The following is a 23,287-nucleotide window of genomic DNA, read 5'->3' as shown; positions in this document are numbered from 1 at the left end:
GTGACCCAACAAGTGGAACCGTCGTGACACAGTCTCCGAGATTGTGTCAGGCGGTGGTACCGTCAATCTAGGAGATGGTACTATCGGTAAGGCGATGGAACCGCCTAGTGATAGTGTGTTAGGCGATAGTACTGTCAAACTGGATGGTGGTACCGTCCAGTGTCAGTGCAAGCGGTGGTACCGCCCGTACCCTGAAATCTCGAGGATTTGAATTTTGGCTCCAAGTTTTGAAGTCATTTACGGTCTATAAATACCCCAGCTATTCCTGCATGGAGCAAGAAGAAAGGTAAACAAAAACTCTATGTTTCTAAAGTTGAAAACCCTTGTAAAGTATAGAGTCCATCCTCCTAAAGTTTAGAAACCATTCTAAGGGAGAGTGTGAGGAAAGCTTTGTAAAAATGGTGTGTAAAGGTTCTCTCCTGAGCCTATCAAAAGGAGAAAAGAGTATAAAATGGTAGTTGATCTTCGTCTATTGAAGGAAGATCGTTAGTGGATGTCGGTGGTCTCGACGAAAGAGGAATCAAGAGTGGATGTAGGTCACAATGACCGAACTACTATAAAACTTGGTTTGCATTTATATTCTTGTTATTTATTTTCATTGCAAACTATCTTACTTCCACTATGCTTACGAACAAACATTCAATTTCAAGTTATTTTCCGAGATCGGTTTTTATCGTACGAATATTTTTCAAACCGACGTTTTTATCTGCTACACTGATTCATCCCTCTCCCCCCTCTTAGTGCCGACTCGATCCTAATATTTATCATATTTAAATTATTTTTAATTAAAAATTATAAAGATTAATGATTCATACTCGAACCAGAACCGCTTGAATTGAAATTTGGCCATGGGAGATTCGGTTCTGATTTCTAATTTTAGAAAATCGAACTGATGATTTTAAAACTAAAGGTAGGACTACTTGAGACTCCTTTAACTTCAGTCTTTATACAAGTCCACTATTCCGCATAAACTCGACTTATCTTTTTGGACATCACCAATAACTGTCACATCACTTAGCAAAATCATGACAGTGAATCAAAATTTAGATTACTCTTGGTGAAGAGAGGAATGTATTGAATTGACTCAGTAGGGTGAGATATAGAAATGGATATTGCATATATATAATCTTATTAATCTCCTTGCATGAGAAATTTAACTAATTCCCAGCTTTCTTATTCGCGCATCGTAGATCAGGGGATGGGCAGATGCATGCTTGTTTGTGCAGATGAAAGCCAAAATCGCCTTCAAGAATGACGCATGGTTTACAGAATTCCTTCTCTATCTAATCCACTGTTGCCATATGGGCAAGGGAGCATGCAACTACTCAACTAAGTTAAGAGGAGAAGAAACAAGCACGTACAAAATTTGGTTTCTAACGACAATCCATAGCAATTCTGAAACACATTTAGTCCACAAGATTACAGAATATAAGATCACCAGTTCACAAAATCCAGATAGTCCAAAAGTAGAAAAAACAAATCACAGCCTTCTTTTACGCAGAGAATTTGTATGGAGTTAACATAAAATTCACAAAAAGACGAACCTCCCAACTAAATTTCCAACAGCCTTACGGAGATGCATAGTTCAATGAGCAGAAAGCCTTGTGGAGGAACAGAACCATTCCGATTGAGAGGAGCACAAACTACAGAGACAACAGTGCTTCAACCTTCGCGATCTGTTCTTCTTCATTCTTTGGAGTAGGGCTTCTATTTGCTTCGTCGAAAAGATCATGCTTCCATTTTTCTGCCTGGAAACCACTCTCTCGGGACATATTTCTCTCACCATATCTTCCTGTGAATCTTTCCCTACCCCTCACGTCCCTGCCACCATGCATCTCCCTTGACTGATAGCCAGCTCTGTTGATTTCATTTCTTTGCAGATATCTGTCTCCTCTCTTATCATATCTATCATCAGCTCGATTGAAACATCTCTCAGGCTTATCACCACGTGAAAAGTTGTTTCCCTTTTCTTCCCTTCTTACAGCACCAAGCATTTGATGATCATGGTGGTTTCTTGATTCTGGTCCGGTGGGAGGGGCAGCCACAGAATCTTTTTCTGTAGCCATTTTTCTTTCACTGAAAGCAGGTCTTTTCCTGGGAGCTGCTGCCTCAACTTCCAACTCATAAAATCCATCATGTCTCCATTCATTGTTGTCACCTGCATGAGCTCTAGTCCGGCTGTCGTATTTTCTCTGCATGTCAGATGCCTCTATCTTGTCCACCCTGTCACCAGTCTGCTCCTTTGCATTATTCCTTCCTTCATCTTTATAAAGACACAAAATATCAATAAGTCAAAGAAATAAGACATGAAAATTAGAGGACACAGCTGATTGACACACATTAGACGATTAATTACCAGCATCTCTGCGAACATAGCTTCGACCACCATGCCCAGCACCGCCACGTTCGTCGTGCTGCATAGGTAGCCTTAGATTGTTATATAAAATGAGGTACTTGAAGGCATGGATCCGAACAAGAACCCCGCTACATCAGGAGGAAAATAGGTTTTGTATGCAATGAATAACAAAATTAAATTAACAAAACTGAGTTACAAAGGCAAAGTTGCTTCCACAGAACTTCAACAGCATAAAGGCAACATTACTTTTCTAATTAGGAAATGAAGACCAACACCCCAAAACCACCAACCCCACCCCACCCCACCCAGAAAAACAAAAAACAAAAACAAAAGTAACACCCCCTCTCTTGTTCTTTTTCCTTCTTCACCTTCCTTTTTCCAACCAAAAGAACTTAGTGTTTTTTTTTTTTTGCAATATCTGATGACAAAATTGAGACAATGCTAAATGAAACACAAATAATATAAGAATATAGTTTGTATGCCCATATTGACATAGTTGTTGAATGCATTACTAGCATTTCGCAGGTAGGAACAAGCTAAAGTTGGCCCAACAAGACTAATATAACAACATGATCCATATTATTGGGCACCATTGCTTCAGTTATGTCTCTCAAAATTGCATCTTAATGAAGACACATGCATATGCTAAAAGTAAAAAGAGGAACCCGAAAGTCATGGGAGAAGCCACCGCAGAGAAACCATCACCCGTGAATATTTTACCTGGAGAAGTAGGACCAGCTCGTTACAACCTTACCATAATAAACATGCACTTCACTACAAACAAATGCTAAAAATTCAAAAATAAGTTACACTAGCATAAAGAACTAGGCCTGCAACACTGATATCAATACAGCATGGTTGCCCTTGGCATCATGATAACACAGTTGTCCTCTTGTTAGAAAATGGTGTACATAATTCACTGCCAGTTAACCTCTCCTAAAGCAAAGTTTTGGTTAATGACTAGGAAAGGGAACAGAGTGGGTGTTTTTAAAGCATTAACATAAACAGTACCATTACTAACACAATACATTAAACAGATACACATTGATCCTGGATGCTACAGCAAATCATAATGTCAGAACCATGTGGAACCTGCTTCATAGTTCCTTCCTCAAAATCAAGCCTTGTTGAGGACAATATCTGGTTAAACTAAAAGCAGCCATGTCTTATTGTATTGTTGCCAACAGAATTTTCTATGTTTTATTCTAACTTCTCACACCACCAATTCTAAGTGAGTCCTAATTGATTCACCTCATCCCTTTAGATGTATCCATATCATCACAAAAGGTTCCCCCTTATTTCATCCTAGATCAGAACTACACTTAATTATTCATGAATGTAAACCTTTATTATTCTGTCTATGATAAAAACCATCAATATCTACTTAAATATATTATTTGAGACACCAGATTAGGGTTAACTATGTGAGCCATACCAGCATCACCTTCCATTTATATGATCACATGCTTTATTATACGGGAGCTATTACATTAAATCTTTAAAATTAAACAATCATCTTCAATCCTACAGTACAAATTTGCACCATATTAGTTGGCAGTCTGTACCTGTTTGATATGCATAAAAAGAGTCCTATGCTACAAAACCACCACGTCAGCCATTTAATTGTTTTTGCTCTATTGGTACAAAATAAATACCTCTAAGCCATCCCATTACCTTCTAGTGGTGAACTTAGTACTAATTTTCTTTTTAATCCTTTCTTCATCCACAAAGCTATACCTAGAGCCATTTTACTGGTAATAAGTTTCAAAATACAAGTCCAAACATAAAAGGAAGCTCAACATCAGTAATCATTCTTTCCTTGAGATAAGACATTAATTGTACAGACAAGATACTGATGCCAAGGTCCTTGTATGATCAAAGTACATTCAATTGTTCTTCAACTCTATGGTTTCTTAAGGAAGCAGATAGGATATGCTGATTTAGGAGCTAGCTTGAGCAACTGCTACATCCAATGTTGCAAATGAACCAAAACTGCTGCATTCTTAATTATTCCTTTTTATCTCAAAATTTTTAATTTTCTTTTCAAAACCCATATCAGTCAACAGTAACATTCAGTAAAGCCTCAAATGGAAAGTGACCTAAAAACCCTCAAGTACTTTTTTCAGTCAAGGTGGAACAGAGAATTCTATTAGGAACATGTTAAACTGTAGATACAGAAAAAAAAAAGTAAAAAAAAAATAAGATTCAAGAAGAAGCTATGCTTGAAGATGCACCCCCCTTCAAAATAAAGAATGACCACACCAGATGCAGAAAAAGTTGTCCAGACATAATAATTTCCATATGAAGAGACTTTTAAATCACAATATCACGTCAAAGGGGCTGCAATGACAAGGGGCAGAACATATACAACATAAAACAAAGATATGACTGAAATCAAATAACTGCAAACAATTATCTAAGATACAGATGCAAAAAACATGCACAGGTAATCTGGTTCATTAAAAAACAAAGATTAACTTCTTGGAAAACAAATTTCATGTATCAACCAATTTTGAGACCTGAAAGTGGGATCGAGTCCATGGTGCATCCATTTGGTCAGATTGTTTGGTATTATCAGGATCAACCTTCCTGTGAGAACCATCTTTAAGATTTGCAGACTTCACCTTGGTATCAGTTGCTGAAGAATTCTCAACAGGCAAAGCATCTTGAAACCGCCTACGTGTTTTCCGCTCCTTATTATCATCAACATTCAAATCATGATTACCAGAGAATTTTCTCTCAGATGCTGATTTTCCATCTCTTTTTGGTCTTTTAGGACTTTAAAAAAAAGAAAGAAAAAGTAGTTAGCTAAATAAACAACCTAAATAAGTAGCTACACCATCTCCTAATGATGAATGCAGAAAGAAATACCCAAAGCTAGCAACGGAAAAAAATCTTAGTTACTTTGGCTAAAGTGATACATTTATAGTTTGAACTTTTTTAAAATATATATTCTTGTTGTTAAAGGTTTTCATACAAATATTCATCAAAAACATCATAGCTGAGAAAATTATATCCACATGCAACTAAAACTGAACTAAACAACACTATAGAAGAGACAAACATAAGATTTTTCACAGCAATTTAATTGTAATGTGCTAAGGGAAATTAAAGATTCTTAGAAGTCACTAATGACTAACCTAATGTAAAATTTCTTACATTACCTAAGGTAAACCTTTATACATATAAAATGGTGAGCTACAAAGAAAAAGAAGGCTCAACAGCCTGAATAAATCTTAGCATTAAAACATAATAATTTAATATTTAAAAAGGTCAATCACTACCCTACTAATAATAAACTGGACAGATTCATTCATGAGAAGACATGGATGTAGTAGAGGGAACCATGATAAATGAAAAACTGATTCTTTTATTACAAGATGAAAAACACTTAGGATGACAAATATAGCGACATCCTATGTAATACAGACAATAGTCTCACCAACATAGTTTCTTCTAACAAATACACATCATGACAAGGAGTCAAATTCATTGTGGTTATATGGCAACATACAAATGGCTCATCTAGTCAACCATTTCAAATTTGCTTATTGCAGAAATATGCTTGGTATGTATGGACAATTTGTTTCTGTCTAGTAGCATTGATAATGTGGGCACTCAGAAAGCTATGATTGTTTGTAAATGTTATCCAACAGAACAAAAGGTATAGTAAATAAATACATGTTCAATAACATCCACATTATCTGTTGGTTTGGTTGTCTTGGACAAGCATACAAGTGTCGCTCAATGACCGTAAAAAGTACCTGGTAAGCTGACTATATGCTAACTTCTTTAGTGCTAACTGCCTTTACAGTTTAATTAGACAAATGAAAACTTATCTAACATATTATAATATTAGACAAGAAGAAGTTTAGAGAGTTATTCTAAGACTGCAATTTGAGGGTCTATGGACAAAAATGTCAAGGGTTTTATCCTGCAGTCACAATCAAATCTAACATGCTTTGGTTGCAAGGAAATTATTGGTAAACAAAAAAAAAACAAGGAGCTTTCCCAAGGAAACGAAAAGCTGAAACTTTCATATGTTTTTCTTTTAGGGAACTGAATATAAAATTAAATACCCATACAATCCTAGAGTTCTCAGTCAACAAATCAAGATTCCAAAAGACATGTACAGTGTTCTATTTCTCATGCTTCTTGCAAAATATCAAAAGAAGGGTCATTCTCTTTATACAATGTTTGTGCCTCTTCTTCTAGGCTTGTCTCCTACAAAAAAATTTCCTAACAGCTAACTTTCGAAAACCCTAACAATGCCTAACTAAAACCACCTTTCGTGAGACTAAACGCAGATTTTTAGATAGCTATCACCGACTTAACCTAATATCGTAACAAAAACGCAGAAGAAAGAGTCCAAGAACTCAAATTGCAGCGTCAAGATTTCATTTGAGAGGGAGGTGAGGAGGGGACACCACCTGGGTTCCCTTTCCCTTTCCCTTTCTCTTTCCCTCTCCCGTTCCGATCGTGAGTGGTGACTTCTGCCACCGTGATCGCGGCCCTCGCGTCGGGGCATCGAGTCGCCTCCGGTGCCGCCTTCCCTTCGCCTCCGCTCCTCCGGCATCTTGGTCGCAAGAAAGATGGGATCCGAGAGCACCGGTCTTCTAGTTAGGGCTTCGGCGTACCGTTTATAGTGCCGGCCCGACCCGCTCCCGGGCGACCGTCACTTGGACCCAACCGGGTTCGATTTTCGTGGATCGGGAGCTAAATTTTCACTTTAATAGATTATTAGCACCTGTCACGCACGTGATATCAAATTTAATTTTATTCACATATATAATCATCATATAATAAGATAATTATGTATATGTTGTATCTGCGATAACAACCGTGATGGTATTCACAAATTTCATCCAAATTGAAAACCAATTCCAATACATATTAATCTATTCAAATATATCCAGATTGCAATTTCAGGAGGCTGATTTAAGAGGACAAAATACATTGAAGTGTCCTCTTAAATCCACATTTAAATATTATTCAAATATATTCAAACTATAATTCAATAATCCACTTTTTATAAATATTATTAAATTAGGAATTGTTAGTGAAAATAAATAGTGCATACACGAAATGAAAGAAGACAATTCACACAAAATATTTTACATTTAAGTGAAATATTGACATATTCAGTATCCAGTCAAAATTATTTATAGATGACTAATATTATTTTTATAAAATAATATTATTATCTTTACGTATATAATCTTAAACTATAATGATATTTAAAATAATATCATCATATTTCATCACATAATTATTTGAATTAGATTATCCATTATCTAAATCTCATTCATTATAAATATTTTTTAATATCATTTAGAATTAAATTTTTAAATATTATTTTATAAGTTATTGGACTAATTCACTTTGGTAGTTATTAGTCAAATGAAACTTAAGGATATAAGTTATAAATAATATTCATCAAATATCTTTTAATCTAATTTATGTAAAACTAATTTAATAATAATAAAATAATAATCATAATAATTATTAAAAATTAATCAATATTAAAAAAAATATATGATGAATATAATCATGATAAACTATAAATCATAACTTTATATGAAAAATTATATGATGAATATTTCGTAATTTTAAACATATACATATGAATAACTAAAAAATATATTCAAAATATTAATTAGAATTTAAATATCATAAATAACAAATAGTTATCAATATTTTATATGATAAAACTATAAAAAAAATATTATTTATATTTTTTTAATTCCATATGGTACCTTAAATTAAAGTGATCAACCGTATTTAATTGGGTAGGCCTAAAATTGGGCTAAGCATCAGCCCAATTAGGTCAATCAAAATTAAAGTTAACAAAGTCACAAATTGATTAAATTTTAGTTTTTTTTTAATTTGATGAAAATGAGATTGATCGAATCTAAATCTAATCAAGTAGTGAAAATATAATTAGAACCATGATCAAAATAGCAAGTCAAACTAGTCAATTTTATAGTTGACAATACAAGTCAATAATATTTTATTTTTGAAGGGTAAAACTATAATTTTTTAGGATATATATTGAAAATATCTAATTTTTAAAAGGTAGAATTATCAAAATGACATCGATTTGAATTAAAAGAATACATAAGGATAAAATTATAATTTTAATAGGTGAAACCTTAATCCCTTCTCGTCGCAGTATGTGCGAGCCATGCAACTATCATGGTGAGTAGTCATCCATCGTTTGCACGTTGCCTACAATCATCGCGATGCATGGTCATCTATAACTTATTTATTGCCAACCTGAATTCTCTCCACTGTCGACCGACAACTCCCTTTGTGGCACTCATGTGCGTGGTCGATCGGTGTTCACCGATAGCTAACACTATTTGATGACACAATGCAACCATCATTTGCTGACCATCGTTCATAGGCAATCCCTCATTAGCATTCTCTTTTCTCATTCATGATTATCACCACTGTCCGTTCTTATCAACTGTGCATATCCACGGTTAATCGATGACCTTTACAGCAGCCATGCAACCACTATGAACTGCAACCAAAAGGTGTCGTCGTAGTGACATCGTTGTAGTTGCCGGTCAAAGGTAACACCTAGCCTTGCTGTGTTATGATGCGTAATGGCATTGCTGCATATGCAATCACCGGCGACAAACATGTCACTTGGGCTACTTATGATGTAATGATGATTGCCATCTATGCAGCCATTGCCTACGATAGGGTCGATGACTAACGAAGGTCACTACCCTCAATAGAGCTATTGCTAATAATAAGCTATCGACGATAGCCCATCGAACAAATATGGGTGGTCTATTGTGGTTCAACCCACTCTACATCATCTGTAAGTAGATGAGGAGAATGGAAGACTAGATTCAGAGATCAGATAAGATAAATGAGATAGGAAAGTAAATCGATAACATAGATGGATCGTTTAAAATTGTATAACCAAAACCAAATAACATATTTTTGTAGGCAAAGGGTGCTAATCAATATATCTAAATATAAAATAGATCTGATATACTTTTATGAACTAAGGTATTTGATTTTAGAATATAGCTTTGATACCGATTATAATTGTTATATGAAAAAATATTTGATACGAAACATAAGACCAGCTAACCATCATTCACCATGCTAGTATCATATCAGGGCTAATGTTCTCTTATCTACAAGGGTCAAATCTAAAAGGCAACTCGGGTCAATCCTCGAGCTGCCGAGCTATCGAGTTACTGAGGTCAATTTTTGAGTCATCGAACTACTAAGCTATCGAGTTACTGAGACGCCTCTTAGGAAGACCAAAAGGTAATTCAAATCGATTATGAATCTATACTCCTACAGAATATCCATCGGAATATTTTGAGAAGATTAAGGGATAATTCAGATCAATTATAGATTAGCCTCTCCTATGAAATATTTATAAGAATATTTCAAGAAGATCAAGGGACAATTTGGATCGACTCCCATCGGTTACCAACATATTCCAAGAAGATTAAGAGGTAGTTCAAGTTGGTTACAATCTGCCCCCTCCATGAGATTTACACGAGATACTCCTTTTCTTTTAGAGGTTAGTATAAAAATACACTAAAAGCTTCCAAAAAAAGGAAGAGAAAAATACAATGCTACTAACTTGAATATCAAAGGGATCAGCTCGGGGGAGCCCCCCCCAACCTTGGTCTTTGTATAGGAATAAGAACGAAAAGACCCCTCATCGCCCAAACAACTTCTTACACTCTGAACGAAAAGATCCAAAGTGTGGATAACATTCACCCCTTTGCTAATCATTGGTAAAAAGACTACTAATGACGATACCTAAAGTACTTCAAAGAGCCAACCAGTGCATCATCGTTGATGTCATGATCTCAAGCAAGCGTGGGGAACCTCACAAAAGACCAAGACAAGAGTGATCATAATCCACTCCTAATCTTAGGTCACTACAATAGAGGGGAGGCAAATTATCTGATCTATCTCAATCAAGGTCTGAGCTAACCCTATTGAACCTACATAGGATGAAAATTTTCTTGTAGATAAAAGAGAAAGGTTTGCTTAAAGTCCCTTGACCAATAAGAACTCCACTCGAAAAAAGAAGCAAAAACAAGTATTACAATTTCCATTGTAATTACGACTATGACACAAAATATTATCATGACTCAAAGGAACATATCAAGGAACTAATACGACAAGAGCACCTCAGACGATTCATCTAAAGATATTGAGAGTCGTCACCCTGACCTCAAGGGTCAATCAAAAGACAAATAAATATCATTATTGGTGGCCTGGCCTTCTGATGAGACAACACCTTAAGTCGCAAAGCATATGCCTAAGCCATCATTGGCAAGCATCCCTAAACTAAAAGTGACCAATAAATAACTTCCAGAGAGGAGGAGATAGAATGTCTCGACCCAAATCACAATGATGTTCTGATAGTTATCGTAAGGATGGTCAATGCCCATATAAAAAGTTTCATGATCGATATAGGTAGTTCTGCTAATATCCTCTACTTTGACGTATTTCAAAAGCTTCGACTTATAACTAATGATCTTACCCTCATGATTTTTTTGCTGACGGGGTTTACGGGTGACTCAATCCCTCACCTCAGAATTGTGAGCTTGTATGTCACTTTTGGAGGGGAATCATGCTCAAAGATAGTAAAGGCCAAGTTCATGGTGGTCAATATCCCATCGGTGTATGATATCATCATAGGACAACCTACACTGAATAGGCTACAAGCAATTATCTCAATCTATCACATAATAATGAAATTCTCGACCAATACTAAAGTCGATAAATTAAGAAGCAACCCAAGAGAGTCCTGACTATACCACCTTATGATTGTCTCGTTATTCAAGAAAGTCTAATCCGATAAGCCACTTGTAGATGCAAGAAATTCTATCAAATCCCTTCTACACCTCGAACCAATAAAGTAGTTGATTGAAACATTCTTGGACAAAGCCCACCTTATCAAGACAAGCTCAATATTATTTGATGAGAAGAAAGTACAATTCATTAGTTTTCTTCAAGAGAATGTCAAAGTATTTGCATGGTCACCAAAAGAAATGTCAGGCATCAATCCTAATGTGGCTCAGCTCCATTAGACCATCTCTCCTTAAGCTCGACCCGTCAAACAAAGGCCTCGAAAATTTGCTCCCAAATGACAACAAGCTATTAGTAATGAAATTGATAAACTACTAGATTTATTGTTGAGGTATAATACCTATAGTGGCTCACCAACGTTGTACTTGTCAAGAAGTCAAATGAGAATTGGAGGATGTGCATCAGCTACACTGATTTCAATAAAGCATGTTCAAAAAATAGTTATCCACTCCCTAAGGTGGATCAACCTGTCGACGCCACCTCGAGCCATGAGCTTCTCACCTTTGTGGATGTATTCTTAAGATAAAATTAGATAAGGATGATACTAGAAGATCAAGAGCGCACCTCCTTCACCACCGACTGAGAAATGTATTACTATTAAATCATGTCATTTAGACTAAAGAATGCGAGGGTAACATACCAAATGATGGTGAACAAAATCTTCAAGCATTATATCAGGAAAAATATTGAGGTATATGTGGATAACATGATAGTCAAAAGTAGAACAACTAATTTGCACCTAGTAGAGAACTTTCAAATTCTCAATAGATACAACATGCATCTCAAACCAACGAGCTTTCAAAGTAAGCTCGGGAAATTTTTTAGGATTCATTATACATTAGAGAGGGATAGATGCAAATCTTAAAACAGTACAAGTCATACTAAAGATGCATCTATCTCAATCGATAAAAGAGGTCCAATGACTTATGGGATGAATGGTAGCTCTAAGTCAATTCTTATCATGAGCTAGTGATAAATGCCAATATTTCTTTCTTTCGAGCTCTTAAAAAACCAAAAGATTTTTTATGGACTTAGGAATGCTGGCATGTTTTTGAAAAATTAAAGTACCACCTTACTCAACTGCTCAACTATTATAGTTGACCTCTACCTTAGAAGCAATTCTTAACCTCTACCTTGTAACTATCAATCTGGCTATGAGCTCCGTCCTAGTTCGAGACAATATGGGAGGTCAAAAGCCCATACATTGCATCAGTCACATCTTGAATGGACTTGAAGAATGGTACCCACCTATTGAGTGATTGGTATTTGCATTAATGCTTACAATAAAAAAAGCTTTGTCCTTACTTTCATGTGGATGTTATACAAGTCATCACCACCCAACTACTTCGATAGTTTTACCCCAGTTTGATGTTGCAAGGAGGCTGCTCAAATGGTCCATAGAACTCAGTGAATTCGACATACAATATGTGTCGAGAACTGTCATAAAAGCCCAAATCCTAATAGACTTTATCTTAGAGCTGACTCCCCGCTTAATGATGATAGCCTTACCCCCATAGCTTGGGCATTATTTGTCGATGATTCTACCATCTCCCATAGAGGCAGCACAGGTGTTATCCTAAAAGGCCTAGACCAATTGACATTGGAATATACTCCTAAATTCGAGTTCAAGATTTTTAACAACGAGACCGAATATGAAGCACTTCTCTTATAACTTCAGCTCGCACTAGAACTCTAGGTTCAAGAACTAATGGTGTTCAGTGACTCTCAACTAGTTATGAATCAAATAAAGGAAAATTATAAAGCCTGAGACACTATCATGATAAAATATCTCACTTAGGTACAGAAGTTATCTTGGGACTTCTCTCTATTCCAAGTACTTCAAATACCATATAGAAAATACCAAGGTAGATGCACTCACTCGACTAGCATCCACCTGAGCTCGTGAACTAAATTGTCTGTTAGTTAGGACCTTATCAAATCGAACCATTATAGAGCTCGACATGGTTATAGTTGGGGAGGAACCAAGCTAGATGGATGAGATCATACATTACAAAAAAGACAGGATACTCCCAACCAATCTTATGGTAGCTCAAAGAGTCAAGCACCACCAAACCTAGTATTATTTAATTAATGATCATTTGTATCGTAGGTCTTTCAGCCAATCGCTCCTTAAGTATTTAAATCCCCATGAGGTCGAGAGGATACTTGTCGGGGTTCATTAGGGTATTGGTGGAGAACACATTGGCAGGCGGACCCTTGCTTTCAAAGTATTCCGATAAAGGTTCTATTGGCCAACAGTATGCAAAGACATGTTCGCAAATGCCCAAAGATGTCGCAAGTGTTAGAAATTCGCTTGAGTACCAAGACAGTCGGTGCTACCCTTAAGCCCAATCAACTATGGGTGGTCATTCGCTCAATGGGAGAATGAACCTTCTCATACCCTTCCCACCCACTTCGGGCCAATGAAGATTTATAAAATGAGTAGAAGCTGAACCACTAGCATCAATATCCGAAAGACAAGTCGAAGGGTTCGTGTGGAGGAACATCAGCACTCACTTTGGGATACTAAAGGCCTAAATCATAGGATAGAGATAAGGACTTTAATGCCAAACTAAATGAACTCTAGCCAGGTTAGGGAGCTTGCAACTCAAACTCGACCGGGATAGAGTATTTGATTCATAGGTGCTCTAAGAGCGAAACGCCCACTATCAAGTCATAGTCATGCGCACTCTTCAACTCTAAATCCCACAGAACCCTAAGGCCCACAAGAGTCACACCCTTTGAAGAGGAAGAAGTTGGGGTCCCCCGACCTTAGGTTATCGGAAGATAACACGTGGACTTCGACTAATTGATAGTTAGAGGACTAGGAGGGACTTGAACGAATAGGAAGAGACTTCCCAATAAGAAGGTACTTGAGATGAGAGATCGGGCACTGGATAATCTGAGGATGAACTTACTTCTTCGGAATCGAGACCAGGGAGAAGGCTTCTAAGATTAAGGTTCGAATCATCTACCATCGGTTACCAACATATTTCAAGAAGATCAAGAGGTAATTCGGGTTGGTTATAAACTATTCCCTCTACAAGATCTACACGAGATACTCCTCTTCCGCTAAAGGTTAGTATAAAAACACACTCAAAATTCAGGAGAAAAAATTAAAGCCACTAACTTGGACGTTGGAGGGACCCCTTGAAGAAGCCCTCCCGACCTTTGTCTTTGTATAGGAACAATGAGAGAAAGACCACACATCACCTCGAATAGCTTCTCACACTCGGATCAGGGTCACATCATGCTGATATAGCTATCAACGATAAATTTTCATAACTTTAATGATAGAATCAAAATTAGATAACAATAAAACAAGATTAGTATTGCATATTTTTTGATATTATTCAGAAAACTTTTATCTGATATGTAAATGTATCATCGTCGAATTCGAAAGCTGTAACAATATTAACTACAAGAAGAACTAAACTCGTATTTTTTTTCTTTTTTTATCATTCACAAAACCATTATGAGCGTTGAAATAGGAATTACAGGAATTTGATAATAGATTTGTAATCTCAGTGATTATCTTTAGGAGTTTCTATCTTTTTATAAACGATAATCGATTATCTAGGATAGTAATTAGGAGAGTCTCTATTATCAAGATAATTTTCTAAGGAATTATATCATGATTTATTGATCGATGATCATAATTAAAATTTAATTAAATTTATAATATATTTTATCTAATTAAATAAAATTATATAATATCCAATACTTTCAATCATCCGTGGCCATACAAATGATATTTTGTAGTATTAGTATGGTTCAAAGCAATGGCTGATATCAGTTGTTCTAGAAATGAAAACGAGAGAGGAGATAAATGGAAGAGAAGAGAAGAGTATGGAAAGTAGACATGAGATATGTCGGCATGGAGTTGTCAACAGCGTGGCGTCGGACCATTTGTCGCTGAAGCTTGCGAAGACCACGTCTGCTGCCGCTGGGGACGCCACCATGATTGACCAACGCCAGATTGATGTTGCTAGACTTTAATCTTGAAGGAGAAACTTGGTCCAAACCCATCAAAAGCCCACGGATGGCATCATCTATCTAGAATTTGGTTGACGTTGCCAGACTTGAATCTTGGAGGAGAAACTTGTTCCAAACCCATCAAAATCCCACGGATATCATCATCTATCCAGAACCCAGTCCACAGCACGCTTTTCCTCTGGATTCACTGAACACAAAGCGTGGTCCGAACCCGAGAACCATGTCTGACCCAGCTGAGATGGAACGATATCTAAGCCGCCAAAGAAAATATCAGTGAAGCTGGAGATGATCCGACCGTGGAACGAGGCTGAGAGATCCGCTCGCGTTCACTGGTTCATCAGTTGAGCCTGTTCTTCGTTTCCTCTCGCTTGCTTTGCTTCGTCTCTTCTCCCCCGCCCACAGTTCTCCATCGATTAAAGAAAGACAAAGCCAGCGATGCTCGTCTCCGCCGCCACCGGCGCCAGTAGTTCTCCACCGCCGCTGGTCCTGCCGTCCCCCGCATCTCGCTTCTCCGCCGGCGGCCGCTGCTTGAGCCGGAGGAGGCGCACACTGGACCGTCCCTTCTGCTGCAGGAAGAAGGAGAGGAAGCAGGTAAAGCTGGACTTCTCATCCTCGATGATTTTTGCAAGCCGCGCCGTGTCGGAGGGCGAAGCTTAATTAGACCTCCCAAGCAAACCGAACGGAACCGAACCATGAGCTTCGGTTCGGTTCGGTCCGGTTTCTGCAGACCGTACGGTTCGACACACGACTAGACCCGAACGATATCACGTGTTTTTGAATCGAACGTTGTAGGTCAACGTTGACTCAATCACACTTCGGTGACAGTGTCGTGAGTCGCGATTTATTTCGGACCTCTTCGTTTCCTCCTTTTCTGATGTCTCCTCCTCTGTTCTCCTCTTCCTGCGCCATGATACCTTCCCACCGCGTCCTTCTTCTTCTTCCCCTTTAGGAAGTCTCGTCCCATTAGCTCGTGCAGAATTTCCTGAAAGCCCCTGCGAGAGAGAAGCGGCCATTCCTGAGCCTGAGGCTTTTAAAGGTAGCTTCTTGACGTAGATATACAGAAAAGTTCGAACTTTGGGAGGGGTGCGGGGGAGGGAGGAAGGTATGGAGAGCTACCTGAACCAGAACTTTGGCGGTGTGAAGCCGAAACACTCGTCGGAAGAGGCCCTCCAGCGATGGCGGAAGCTGTGCGGCGTCGTAAAGAACCCCAAGCGCCGGTTCCGGTTCACGGCCAACCTATCCAAGCGGTCCGAGGCCTCCGCCATGAGGAAGTCTAACCAGGTCTGCTCGTGTATATCGGTGTTTATGATCGGTTGATTCTCTTAGCTTCCAGTTGATGCGATCTTTATATTGTTTGACGGGGTTGTTGGATCCTGGACGTTGGGTTTGGAACCGACTATGCTACTGCAGTAGACACTCGATTGGACTGTGTATGTACTGAGGGATTTCAAAGTTTCGTATCTAGAGATTTGAGAGCCCCATTGTTGTCGAGTTTTTTAGCTCGGGCATTGAGCAAAAGCTGGCTGATGTGTACTAATAGCTAGAACGAATTCTTGCAAGAAACGATGGTGACTGGTGGAAGCTAACTGGCCAGCAGATGAAACGAGCGCAGTGAGCTTGTCAAGATCGTGACATCACATTAGCATATCAATAGAGAAAAAGAGCATGTAATATAGCAATAAATGTAAAAGAAGTCGTAATACGATCTTAACTAAGCTTAATCTAGTTGCATGCTCTCATCGATTTGATAGTTTAATAATGTAAGAGAGAATAAATGATTGGGGATAGGAGGATGCCAATCAACCTTTAGATACAAAAACTGAGTCTAAGGAGTCTTTATCCTCTTTTATGCTGATCCTGCATCATTATCTGACACAATGCATAATTGATTTGCTGCATCTATTGTTTGTATTTGAGCTGTAGTCAGAGTATGAAGTGAAGGCTTTTCTTATGGTAGACGCTAATATACTAACGTTATGTTTTTCAGGAGAAATTGAGGGTTGCTGTTTTGGTTTCAAAAGCCGCGCTACAATTTGTTCATGGTAATTTCCTGTATCACCATAAAGTCATAGTTTTAGATTCAGGAATACAGCAAACTTTTACTTCCTTGCACATAGGTTCTCTGAAAGCCTGACTTGTAGAAACATGCCTTAGGTGTGACCTTACCAAGTGAATATAGTGTACCAGAGGAAGTAAAGGCAGCAGGCTTTCGAATTTGTGCCGATGAACTGGGTTCAATTGTCGAGGGCCATGATGTGAAAAAGTTGAAAATTCATGGTGGTGTTGATGGAATAGCAGACAAACTTTCCACATCAATAGATAACGGACTGATTGCTTCAGAGGACAAGATGATGTGCAGACAAGAGATTTATGGAATAAATAAGTTTACTGAATGTCCAGTTCAGAGTTTTTGGGTATTTATATGGGAAGCACTTCAAGACACAACACTTATAATTCTTGCGGTGTGTGCCTTTGTATCTCTAATTGTTGGCGTGTCTGCAGAAGGATGGCCAAAAGGCTCACATGATGGGCTTGGGATTGCTGCAAGCATACTTTTGGTTGTCTTTGTCACAGCAACGAGTGATTACCGTCAATCTTTACAGTTCAAAGATTTGGATAAGGAAAAGAAAAAGATAAGTGTACAAGTTACAAGAGATGGGTTCAGACAAAAGATCTCAATATATGATATACTTCCAGGTGATATTGTGCACTTGGCAATTGGAGATCAAGTCCCTGCTGATGGGTTATTTATATCTGGATTTTCATTGTTAATTGATGAATCCAGTCTAACGGGAGAGAGTGAACCTGTGGTTGTTAATTCTGACAATCCTTTTCTTTTATCAGGAACTAAGGTTCGAGATGGTTCTTGCAAAATGTTGGTAACCACAGTTGGCATGAGAACCCAATGGGGTAAGCTGATGGCAACACTTGGTGAAGGAGGAGATGATGAAACTCCATTGCAGGTCAAACTGAATGGAGTTGCAACTATCATAGGGAAAATTGGTTTATTCTTTGCAGTTGTAACATTTGCAGTTCTAGCTGAGGGGCTAATTAGACATAAGATTCAAGATGGTCTGTACCTTAGCTGGTCCATAGATGATGCACTTGAATTGTTGGATTATTTTGCCATTGCAGTTACTATTGTAGTCGTTGCTGTTCCTGAAGGGTTGCCCTTAGCTGTGACCTTGAGTCTTGCATTTGCCATGAAAAAGATGATGAATGACAAAGCATTAGTTCGCCATCTTGCTGCTTGTGAAACTATGGGTTCAGCCACATCAATTTGCAGTGACAAAACTGGGACGCTGACAACCAATCACATGACTGTAGTGAAAACTTGTATATGTGGCAATATTAATGAGGTAAGTGATCGTGAGGAAGTTAGAAACTTCACCCAAATTCCAGATAATGCTATCAAGATACTCCTGGAGTCAATCTTTAATAACACTAGTGGAGAGGTTGCTCTCAATCAAGAAAGAAAATTTGAGATCCTTGGAACACCAACTGAGACTGCTTTGTTAGAATTTGGTTTGTCACTTGGTGGAGATTTTCAGGCTGTGCGTCAAGAAACCAATCTTGTCAAAGTCGAACCTTTCAATTCTGTAAAGAAAAGAATGGGTGTAGTGCTCCAACTTCCAGGAGGAGGATACCGTGCCCATTGTAAAGGTGCTTCAGAAATTATATTGGCTGCTTGCAGCAACGTTCTAGATCCTGCAGGTACTGCTGTTCCACTTGATGAAGTTACTGTTTGTCATCTCAAGAGTACGATTGATACCTTTGCTAATGAAGCTCTTCGCACTCTTTGCCTTGCCTATATGGAGATTGATAAGAGCTTCTCAGCTGATGAGCAAATTCCTGTTGATGGTTACACCTGTATTGGAATTGTCGGCATTAAAGATCCAGTTCGACCTGGTGTAAAAGAGTCTGTTGCAGTCTGTAGATCTGCTGGGATTACTGTGAGAATGGTCACTGGTGATAATATAAATACTGCAAAAGCCATTGCTCGGGAATGTGGTATTCTTACTGATGATGGAGTGGCTATTGAAGGCCCGGACTTTAGAAAAAAGAGTCTAGAAGAAATGAATCAATTGATTCCGAAGCTTCAGGTTCTTTTTCTCTGACCTTCACTGAGGCATTAATTCATGTGTGTTAAATTAACAAAAGAATCTTCTTGTTGACATGCTAATTTATGTACAGGTAATGGCTAGATCTTCACCATTAGATAAGCATACATTGGTAAAGCATCTACAAACCATGTTTAAAGAAGTTGTTGCTGTTACTGGTGATGGCACAAATGATGCTCCAGCACTTCATGAGGCAGATATTGGACTTGCAATGGGCATTGCGGGAACTGAGGTAACTAACCTAACATTTTTGCCCTTCCTGATAGCTTAACTATAACTCAGTGAAAATATGGTGGCAATTCAAGTTGTGCATTCCCACAATATACTTTTTTGTAAATTGAGCTGTTGTTATAGTTTTATTTAGGTGCTTTCATTTATAGTATAACGATACATTCAAAAGTGTCAAGTAATGTAAGTGAAAGCACTACCAGTTTGGAAGTCACAATTTTCCATTCTGATGTTTGTCAATTCTATGTTTAAATTCATGTATTTGTTGATCATGGAGTAGCTTAAGGTAGATAATCATTCTCGGTGATCATTCAAATTTAGTCATGGTTTGGGCCAGATGCTCCATTATTGCTTAGTTGTATCTGCGATAATTAGAAAAACTTATTCTTAAAAAGCTTATTCTTGAATTGTATGTGATTATGCAGGTGGCAAAAGAAAGTGCTGATGTTATTATACTGGATGACAATTTTTCAACCATTGCAATTGTGGCAAAGTGGGGTCGTTCTGTATATATAAACATTCAGAAATTTGTACAATTTCAGCTGACTGTAAATGTTGTTGCGCTAGTTGTAAATTTTTCATCAGCATGCTTAACAGGTAAGTTTGTTCCTATGTTAATACTCAATCAATTATATACTTCTTAATTTTTTGGTGTGAACTATATAATTTTACTTTGATCCTTCACCAGTCTCTTTATTTTCACCGCATTCATGTTAGGACATGCTCCACTCACTGCTGTTCAGCTGCTTTGGGTAAACATGATTATGGACACACTTGGAGCACTTGCATTAGCCACTGAGCCTCCTAATGATGAACTGATGAAACAAGCTCCAGTTGGAAGGGAAGACAATTTTATAAGCAATGCAATGTGGAGGAATATCTTTGGACAAGCCTTCTATCAGTTCATTGTGATATGGTATCTCCAGACAGAAGGGAAAGAGCTATTTCAACTTGTGGGCCCTGATTCTGATCTTACACTCAATACACTCATCTTTAATTCTTTTGTATTTTGTCAGGTAAAGATTCATGATTTACATTACTTCATGTTATTATATTAATTGATGGAAGAATACAGTGAATGATTAATGGATTATATTTTTACTAATGAAGAATGATATCGTTACTCCAGTATTATGCAACTAAAATTGCTTTCTAAGTCTTAGTCATTTTATGCAGACTGCAAAATTGAACAGGCATAACCATGCAAGGAGTCAACATCGTTCTTGCAAATAGTTCATAAGTAGGGAGAATATCTATGTATAACACCTCAAGAAAGTGATTATCAATCATTCATGTCCATTTTGTTTGTTGTATGTATTGTTCAATGGTTCAGTTGTAGAAATATTCATATATTCATTTCTTCTGCCGACAGGTATAATAGAGTGCAATCTAATTTTCAATAATATTTCAGTACTTTTTTTTCTCTCTGTTCCTTTAAGAGAAGTAGATGCTTTGGTGTCGATCATAGTTGTTGACTTGTATACTTAGAAGTTAAGACTTTATTGCAGAATGCATATAACATACCAAACTGAAGTGCTCTTCTTTGAACATAAGGATCCTGTGATCTTGTCTCATATTTTTTCAGATTTATCATTGGAAGATGATATAGCAACGATAAGTGCTCATGCAGTTCTTTCTGGTTGTCTGTTCTGACATTACTATAAAATTCGCTAAGAAAGGCATTTCTTTATTACCTGGATGGGCTTACCTAAATTTCTGATCTTGACTGGAAATTGAGTATGTTTGTTCACCAAAAAAAAAAATGTTTGTTCATCTTAACAATTGACAGCTAATTTGATTTTGATTGCAATCACTTGCTGAAGTGGGCACATAATTGTATGCTCTACATATAATGCATTCAGCATTTCTTGCAACACTTTTTTCAATGTGTTAGCAAATGCATTTAAATTTAACTAATATCTAGAATTTCGTTTGCAGGTCTTCAATGAAATTAGCTCCAGAGAGATCGAGAAGATAGATGTATTGCAAGGCATATTGGAAAACTACGTATTTGTATCTGTCATTACTTGCACCGTCATATTTCAATTCATAATCATCCAATTCCTTGGAGATTTTGCAGACACAACTCCTCTGACATTGTCAGAGTGGGTTGTGAGCACATTGATTGGATTTCTCGGCATGCCCATTGCTGCTGCCATTAAGATGATTCCTGTGGATTCCAAGTAGAAAATCCAAGTGCAAAAGTGATGCAGAAGGCATTAAATTTGTGCTTTTCAGTGTTTTCCCTACCAGTCATGGTAATATTCTTTTGCAAAATGGGATTGCATCTCTGGTAATAGTCAGTTGGATTCCTGGTCATTTTTAAATGACTCTTCCAGATCATCTATACTAAGTGTTCATGGAGAGCTAGCCATCTTGATACTGCAGACTGCTAACCATCTTTGTACTAGATCTGTCTTAATTTAATGCAAGTCTACATTAGTTCCAAAGTACAGTTTCTTCTTGATCCCAATTGATGTACATATTACAAGCAAAATACGCATACTGATACATTTAGTAATATTTTTTTCGACAGCTTCTCTTTATTTTGTTGTTTCCTTGTCATATGTCAGAAACAGGTCAAAGAATTATAGATCAAGAAGATGATCTTGCATTGTACTCAAAGTAGACAGTTGTAGTGCATTTTGCATGTGCAGGCCAATTGGGTTTTAATGAGTTTATCTGACCACATTTTATGCTTAGGCAAATTAGAGATTTTTCAGCAGATAGTTGAGTGAGATTAGAAAATGGATTTGACACATTAATCACACAAAGGAAGGTTTAAAAATATTAATCAGCGGCCAGATTGATATGATATCAACATTGATTGATGTACCAACACTCATACGTAATATGATTCGTATCGACCAATATTTGGTAGTCTGAAATGTTTATCAGACTGATGAATATCAACTTGATATTTTTGAACTTAGTCTTGTTCGATGCTCATGAGAAGAGAGGGGTTGCTGACAACATGGATGAGAGTGAAGAAATTTTCCCTGAAGCTGCAGTTGAAGCAGCAGGACTGTCATCAATTAAAAACCTTTTTAACTTTATTTTAGTTGCAATTGACAATTGGGGTTGAATAAATGAATTAGTTCTTCCATCAAGCTGCAAGTTGCTCTGTGCAGATGCAGATTACTAAGATTAAAGCCTTTTAGTTGCAATGCATGTTGGTAAACAATTATATTCTAACTCTAAGCATCTTTAAATGCAATATTTCAAATCACTCTTAGCTTGCAAAAGCCAATCCAAAACTTCAAAGTAGTCAAGGGCTATTTAGAAGTGCTCAACTTGTGGCAAGGTTGGAGATCAGGTATGCTGGTTTCCTGGCTTGAATTCATAGATAGAGAAGGACAAGACTGGCCAATTTCTTAAGCTACTGCATACATTACAATCATCACTGCCACTTGCTACTGTACTTTGTACTTCAAGATGAACTAAACAGCTGCTGGTTTTTTGTCTGTCACTGCTGATTTACCAAATGGCATTTCATCATTCAGAGAGCCAGGAGGAGTGTTTTGCTTGGCAAGTCAAGATGGAGATGCCATTGTTTTTTCATTGAGTTTGGTAAGATTTGTTTACTTACTGCTCCTTGGGAGAGAGATCCTTGGCTTTGTTTTTGGTGTTTATCGTTTTCTGCAGCTGCTTCTGTGCCAGGGCCACTTTACTCCAATTACACCATCATTTTGACTGCATCACTGTGTAGATTACAAGACCCCAC

General features: G+C 37.5%; 2 protein-coding genes across 4 annotated transcripts; one reads left to right on the top strand and one right to left on the bottom strand.

Moving 5' to 3' along the window:
- Positions 1 to 1,358: 1,358 nt before the first annotated feature.
- Positions 1,359 to 6,976, bottom strand: LOC103988020 (uncharacterized). Of its 2 annotated transcripts, none has more exons than XM_009406511.3 (4): positions 6,787 to 6,976; positions 4,876 to 5,134; positions 2,357 to 2,414; positions 1,359 to 2,263 (listed from the first exon to the last, which is right to left on the bottom strand). In XM_009406511.3, exons 1-4 carry the CDS (start codon positions 6,930 to 6,932, stop codon positions 1,644 to 1,646), a joined length of 1,083 nt encoding a protein of 360 aa, XP_009404786.2. In that variant the 5' UTR covers positions 6,933 to 6,976; the 3' UTR covers positions 1,359 to 1,643. The 2 variants fall into 2 exon arrangements, with proteins under 2 accessions (XP_009404786.2, XP_018683819.2); XM_018828274.2 differs by lacking the exon at positions 6,787 to 6,976 and adding an exon at positions 3,022 to 3,076 and having other exon boundaries at positions 2,357 to 2,484; positions 4,876 to 5,039.
- Positions 6,977 to 15,298: 8,322 nt separating this feature from the next.
- On the top strand, positions 15,299 to 22,109 carry LOC135584048 (calcium-transporting ATPase 10, plasma membrane-type-like). Of its 2 annotated transcripts, none has more exons than XM_009406510.3 (7): positions 15,299 to 15,805; positions 17,202 to 17,256; positions 17,369 to 19,317; positions 19,409 to 19,567; positions 19,989 to 20,160; positions 20,281 to 20,579; positions 21,502 to 22,109. In XM_009406510.3, exons 1-7 carry the CDS (start codon positions 15,650 to 15,652, stop codon positions 21,748 to 21,750), a joined length of 3,039 nt encoding a protein of 1,012 aa, XP_009404785.2. In that variant the 5' UTR covers positions 15,299 to 15,649; the 3' UTR covers positions 21,751 to 22,109. The 2 variants fall into 2 exon arrangements, with proteins under 2 accessions (XP_009404785.2, XP_064968979.1); XM_065112907.1 differs by lacking the exon at positions 15,299 to 15,805 and adding an exon at positions 15,885 to 16,495.
- Positions 22,110 to 23,287: the final 1,178 nt, after the last annotated feature.

Source organism: Musa acuminata, chromosome BXJ2-6 (genome assembly GCF_036884655.1).
Source record: "Musa acuminata AAA Group cultivar baxijiao chromosome BXJ2-6, Cavendish_Baxijiao_AAA, whole genome shotgun sequence".
NCBI lineage: Eukaryota > Viridiplantae > Streptophyta > Magnoliopsida > Zingiberales > Musaceae > Musa > Musa acuminata.
This window is presented reverse-complemented; position numbering and strand designations above follow the sequence as displayed.

Coding starts and splice junctions, on each gene's coding strand:
- LOC103988020 (XM_009406511.3), bottom strand. CDS start 6,932: ATGCCGGAGGAGCGGAGGCGAAGGGAAGGCGGCACCGGAGGCGACTCG. Junction 5,135..6,786: donor GAAAGGGAAAGGGAACCCAG/GTGGTGTCCCCT, acceptor TTTTTTTTAAAG/TCCTAAAAGACCAAAAAGAG. Junction 2,264..2,356: donor CTATGTTCGCAGAGATGCTG/GTAATTAATCGT, acceptor GTCTTTATAAAG/ATGAAGGAAGGAATAATGCA.
- LOC135584048 (XM_065112907.1), top strand. CDS start 16,319: ATGGAGAGCTACCTGAACCAGAACTTTGGCGGTGTGAAGCCGAAACAC. Junction 17,257..17,368: donor CGCGCTACAATTTGTTCATG/GTAATTTCCTGT, acceptor AACATGCCTTAG/GTGTGACCTTACCAAGTGAA. Junction 20,580..21,501: donor ATTCTTTTGTATTTTGTCAG/GTAAAGATTCAT, acceptor TTTCGTTTGCAG/GTCTTCAATGAAATTAGCTC.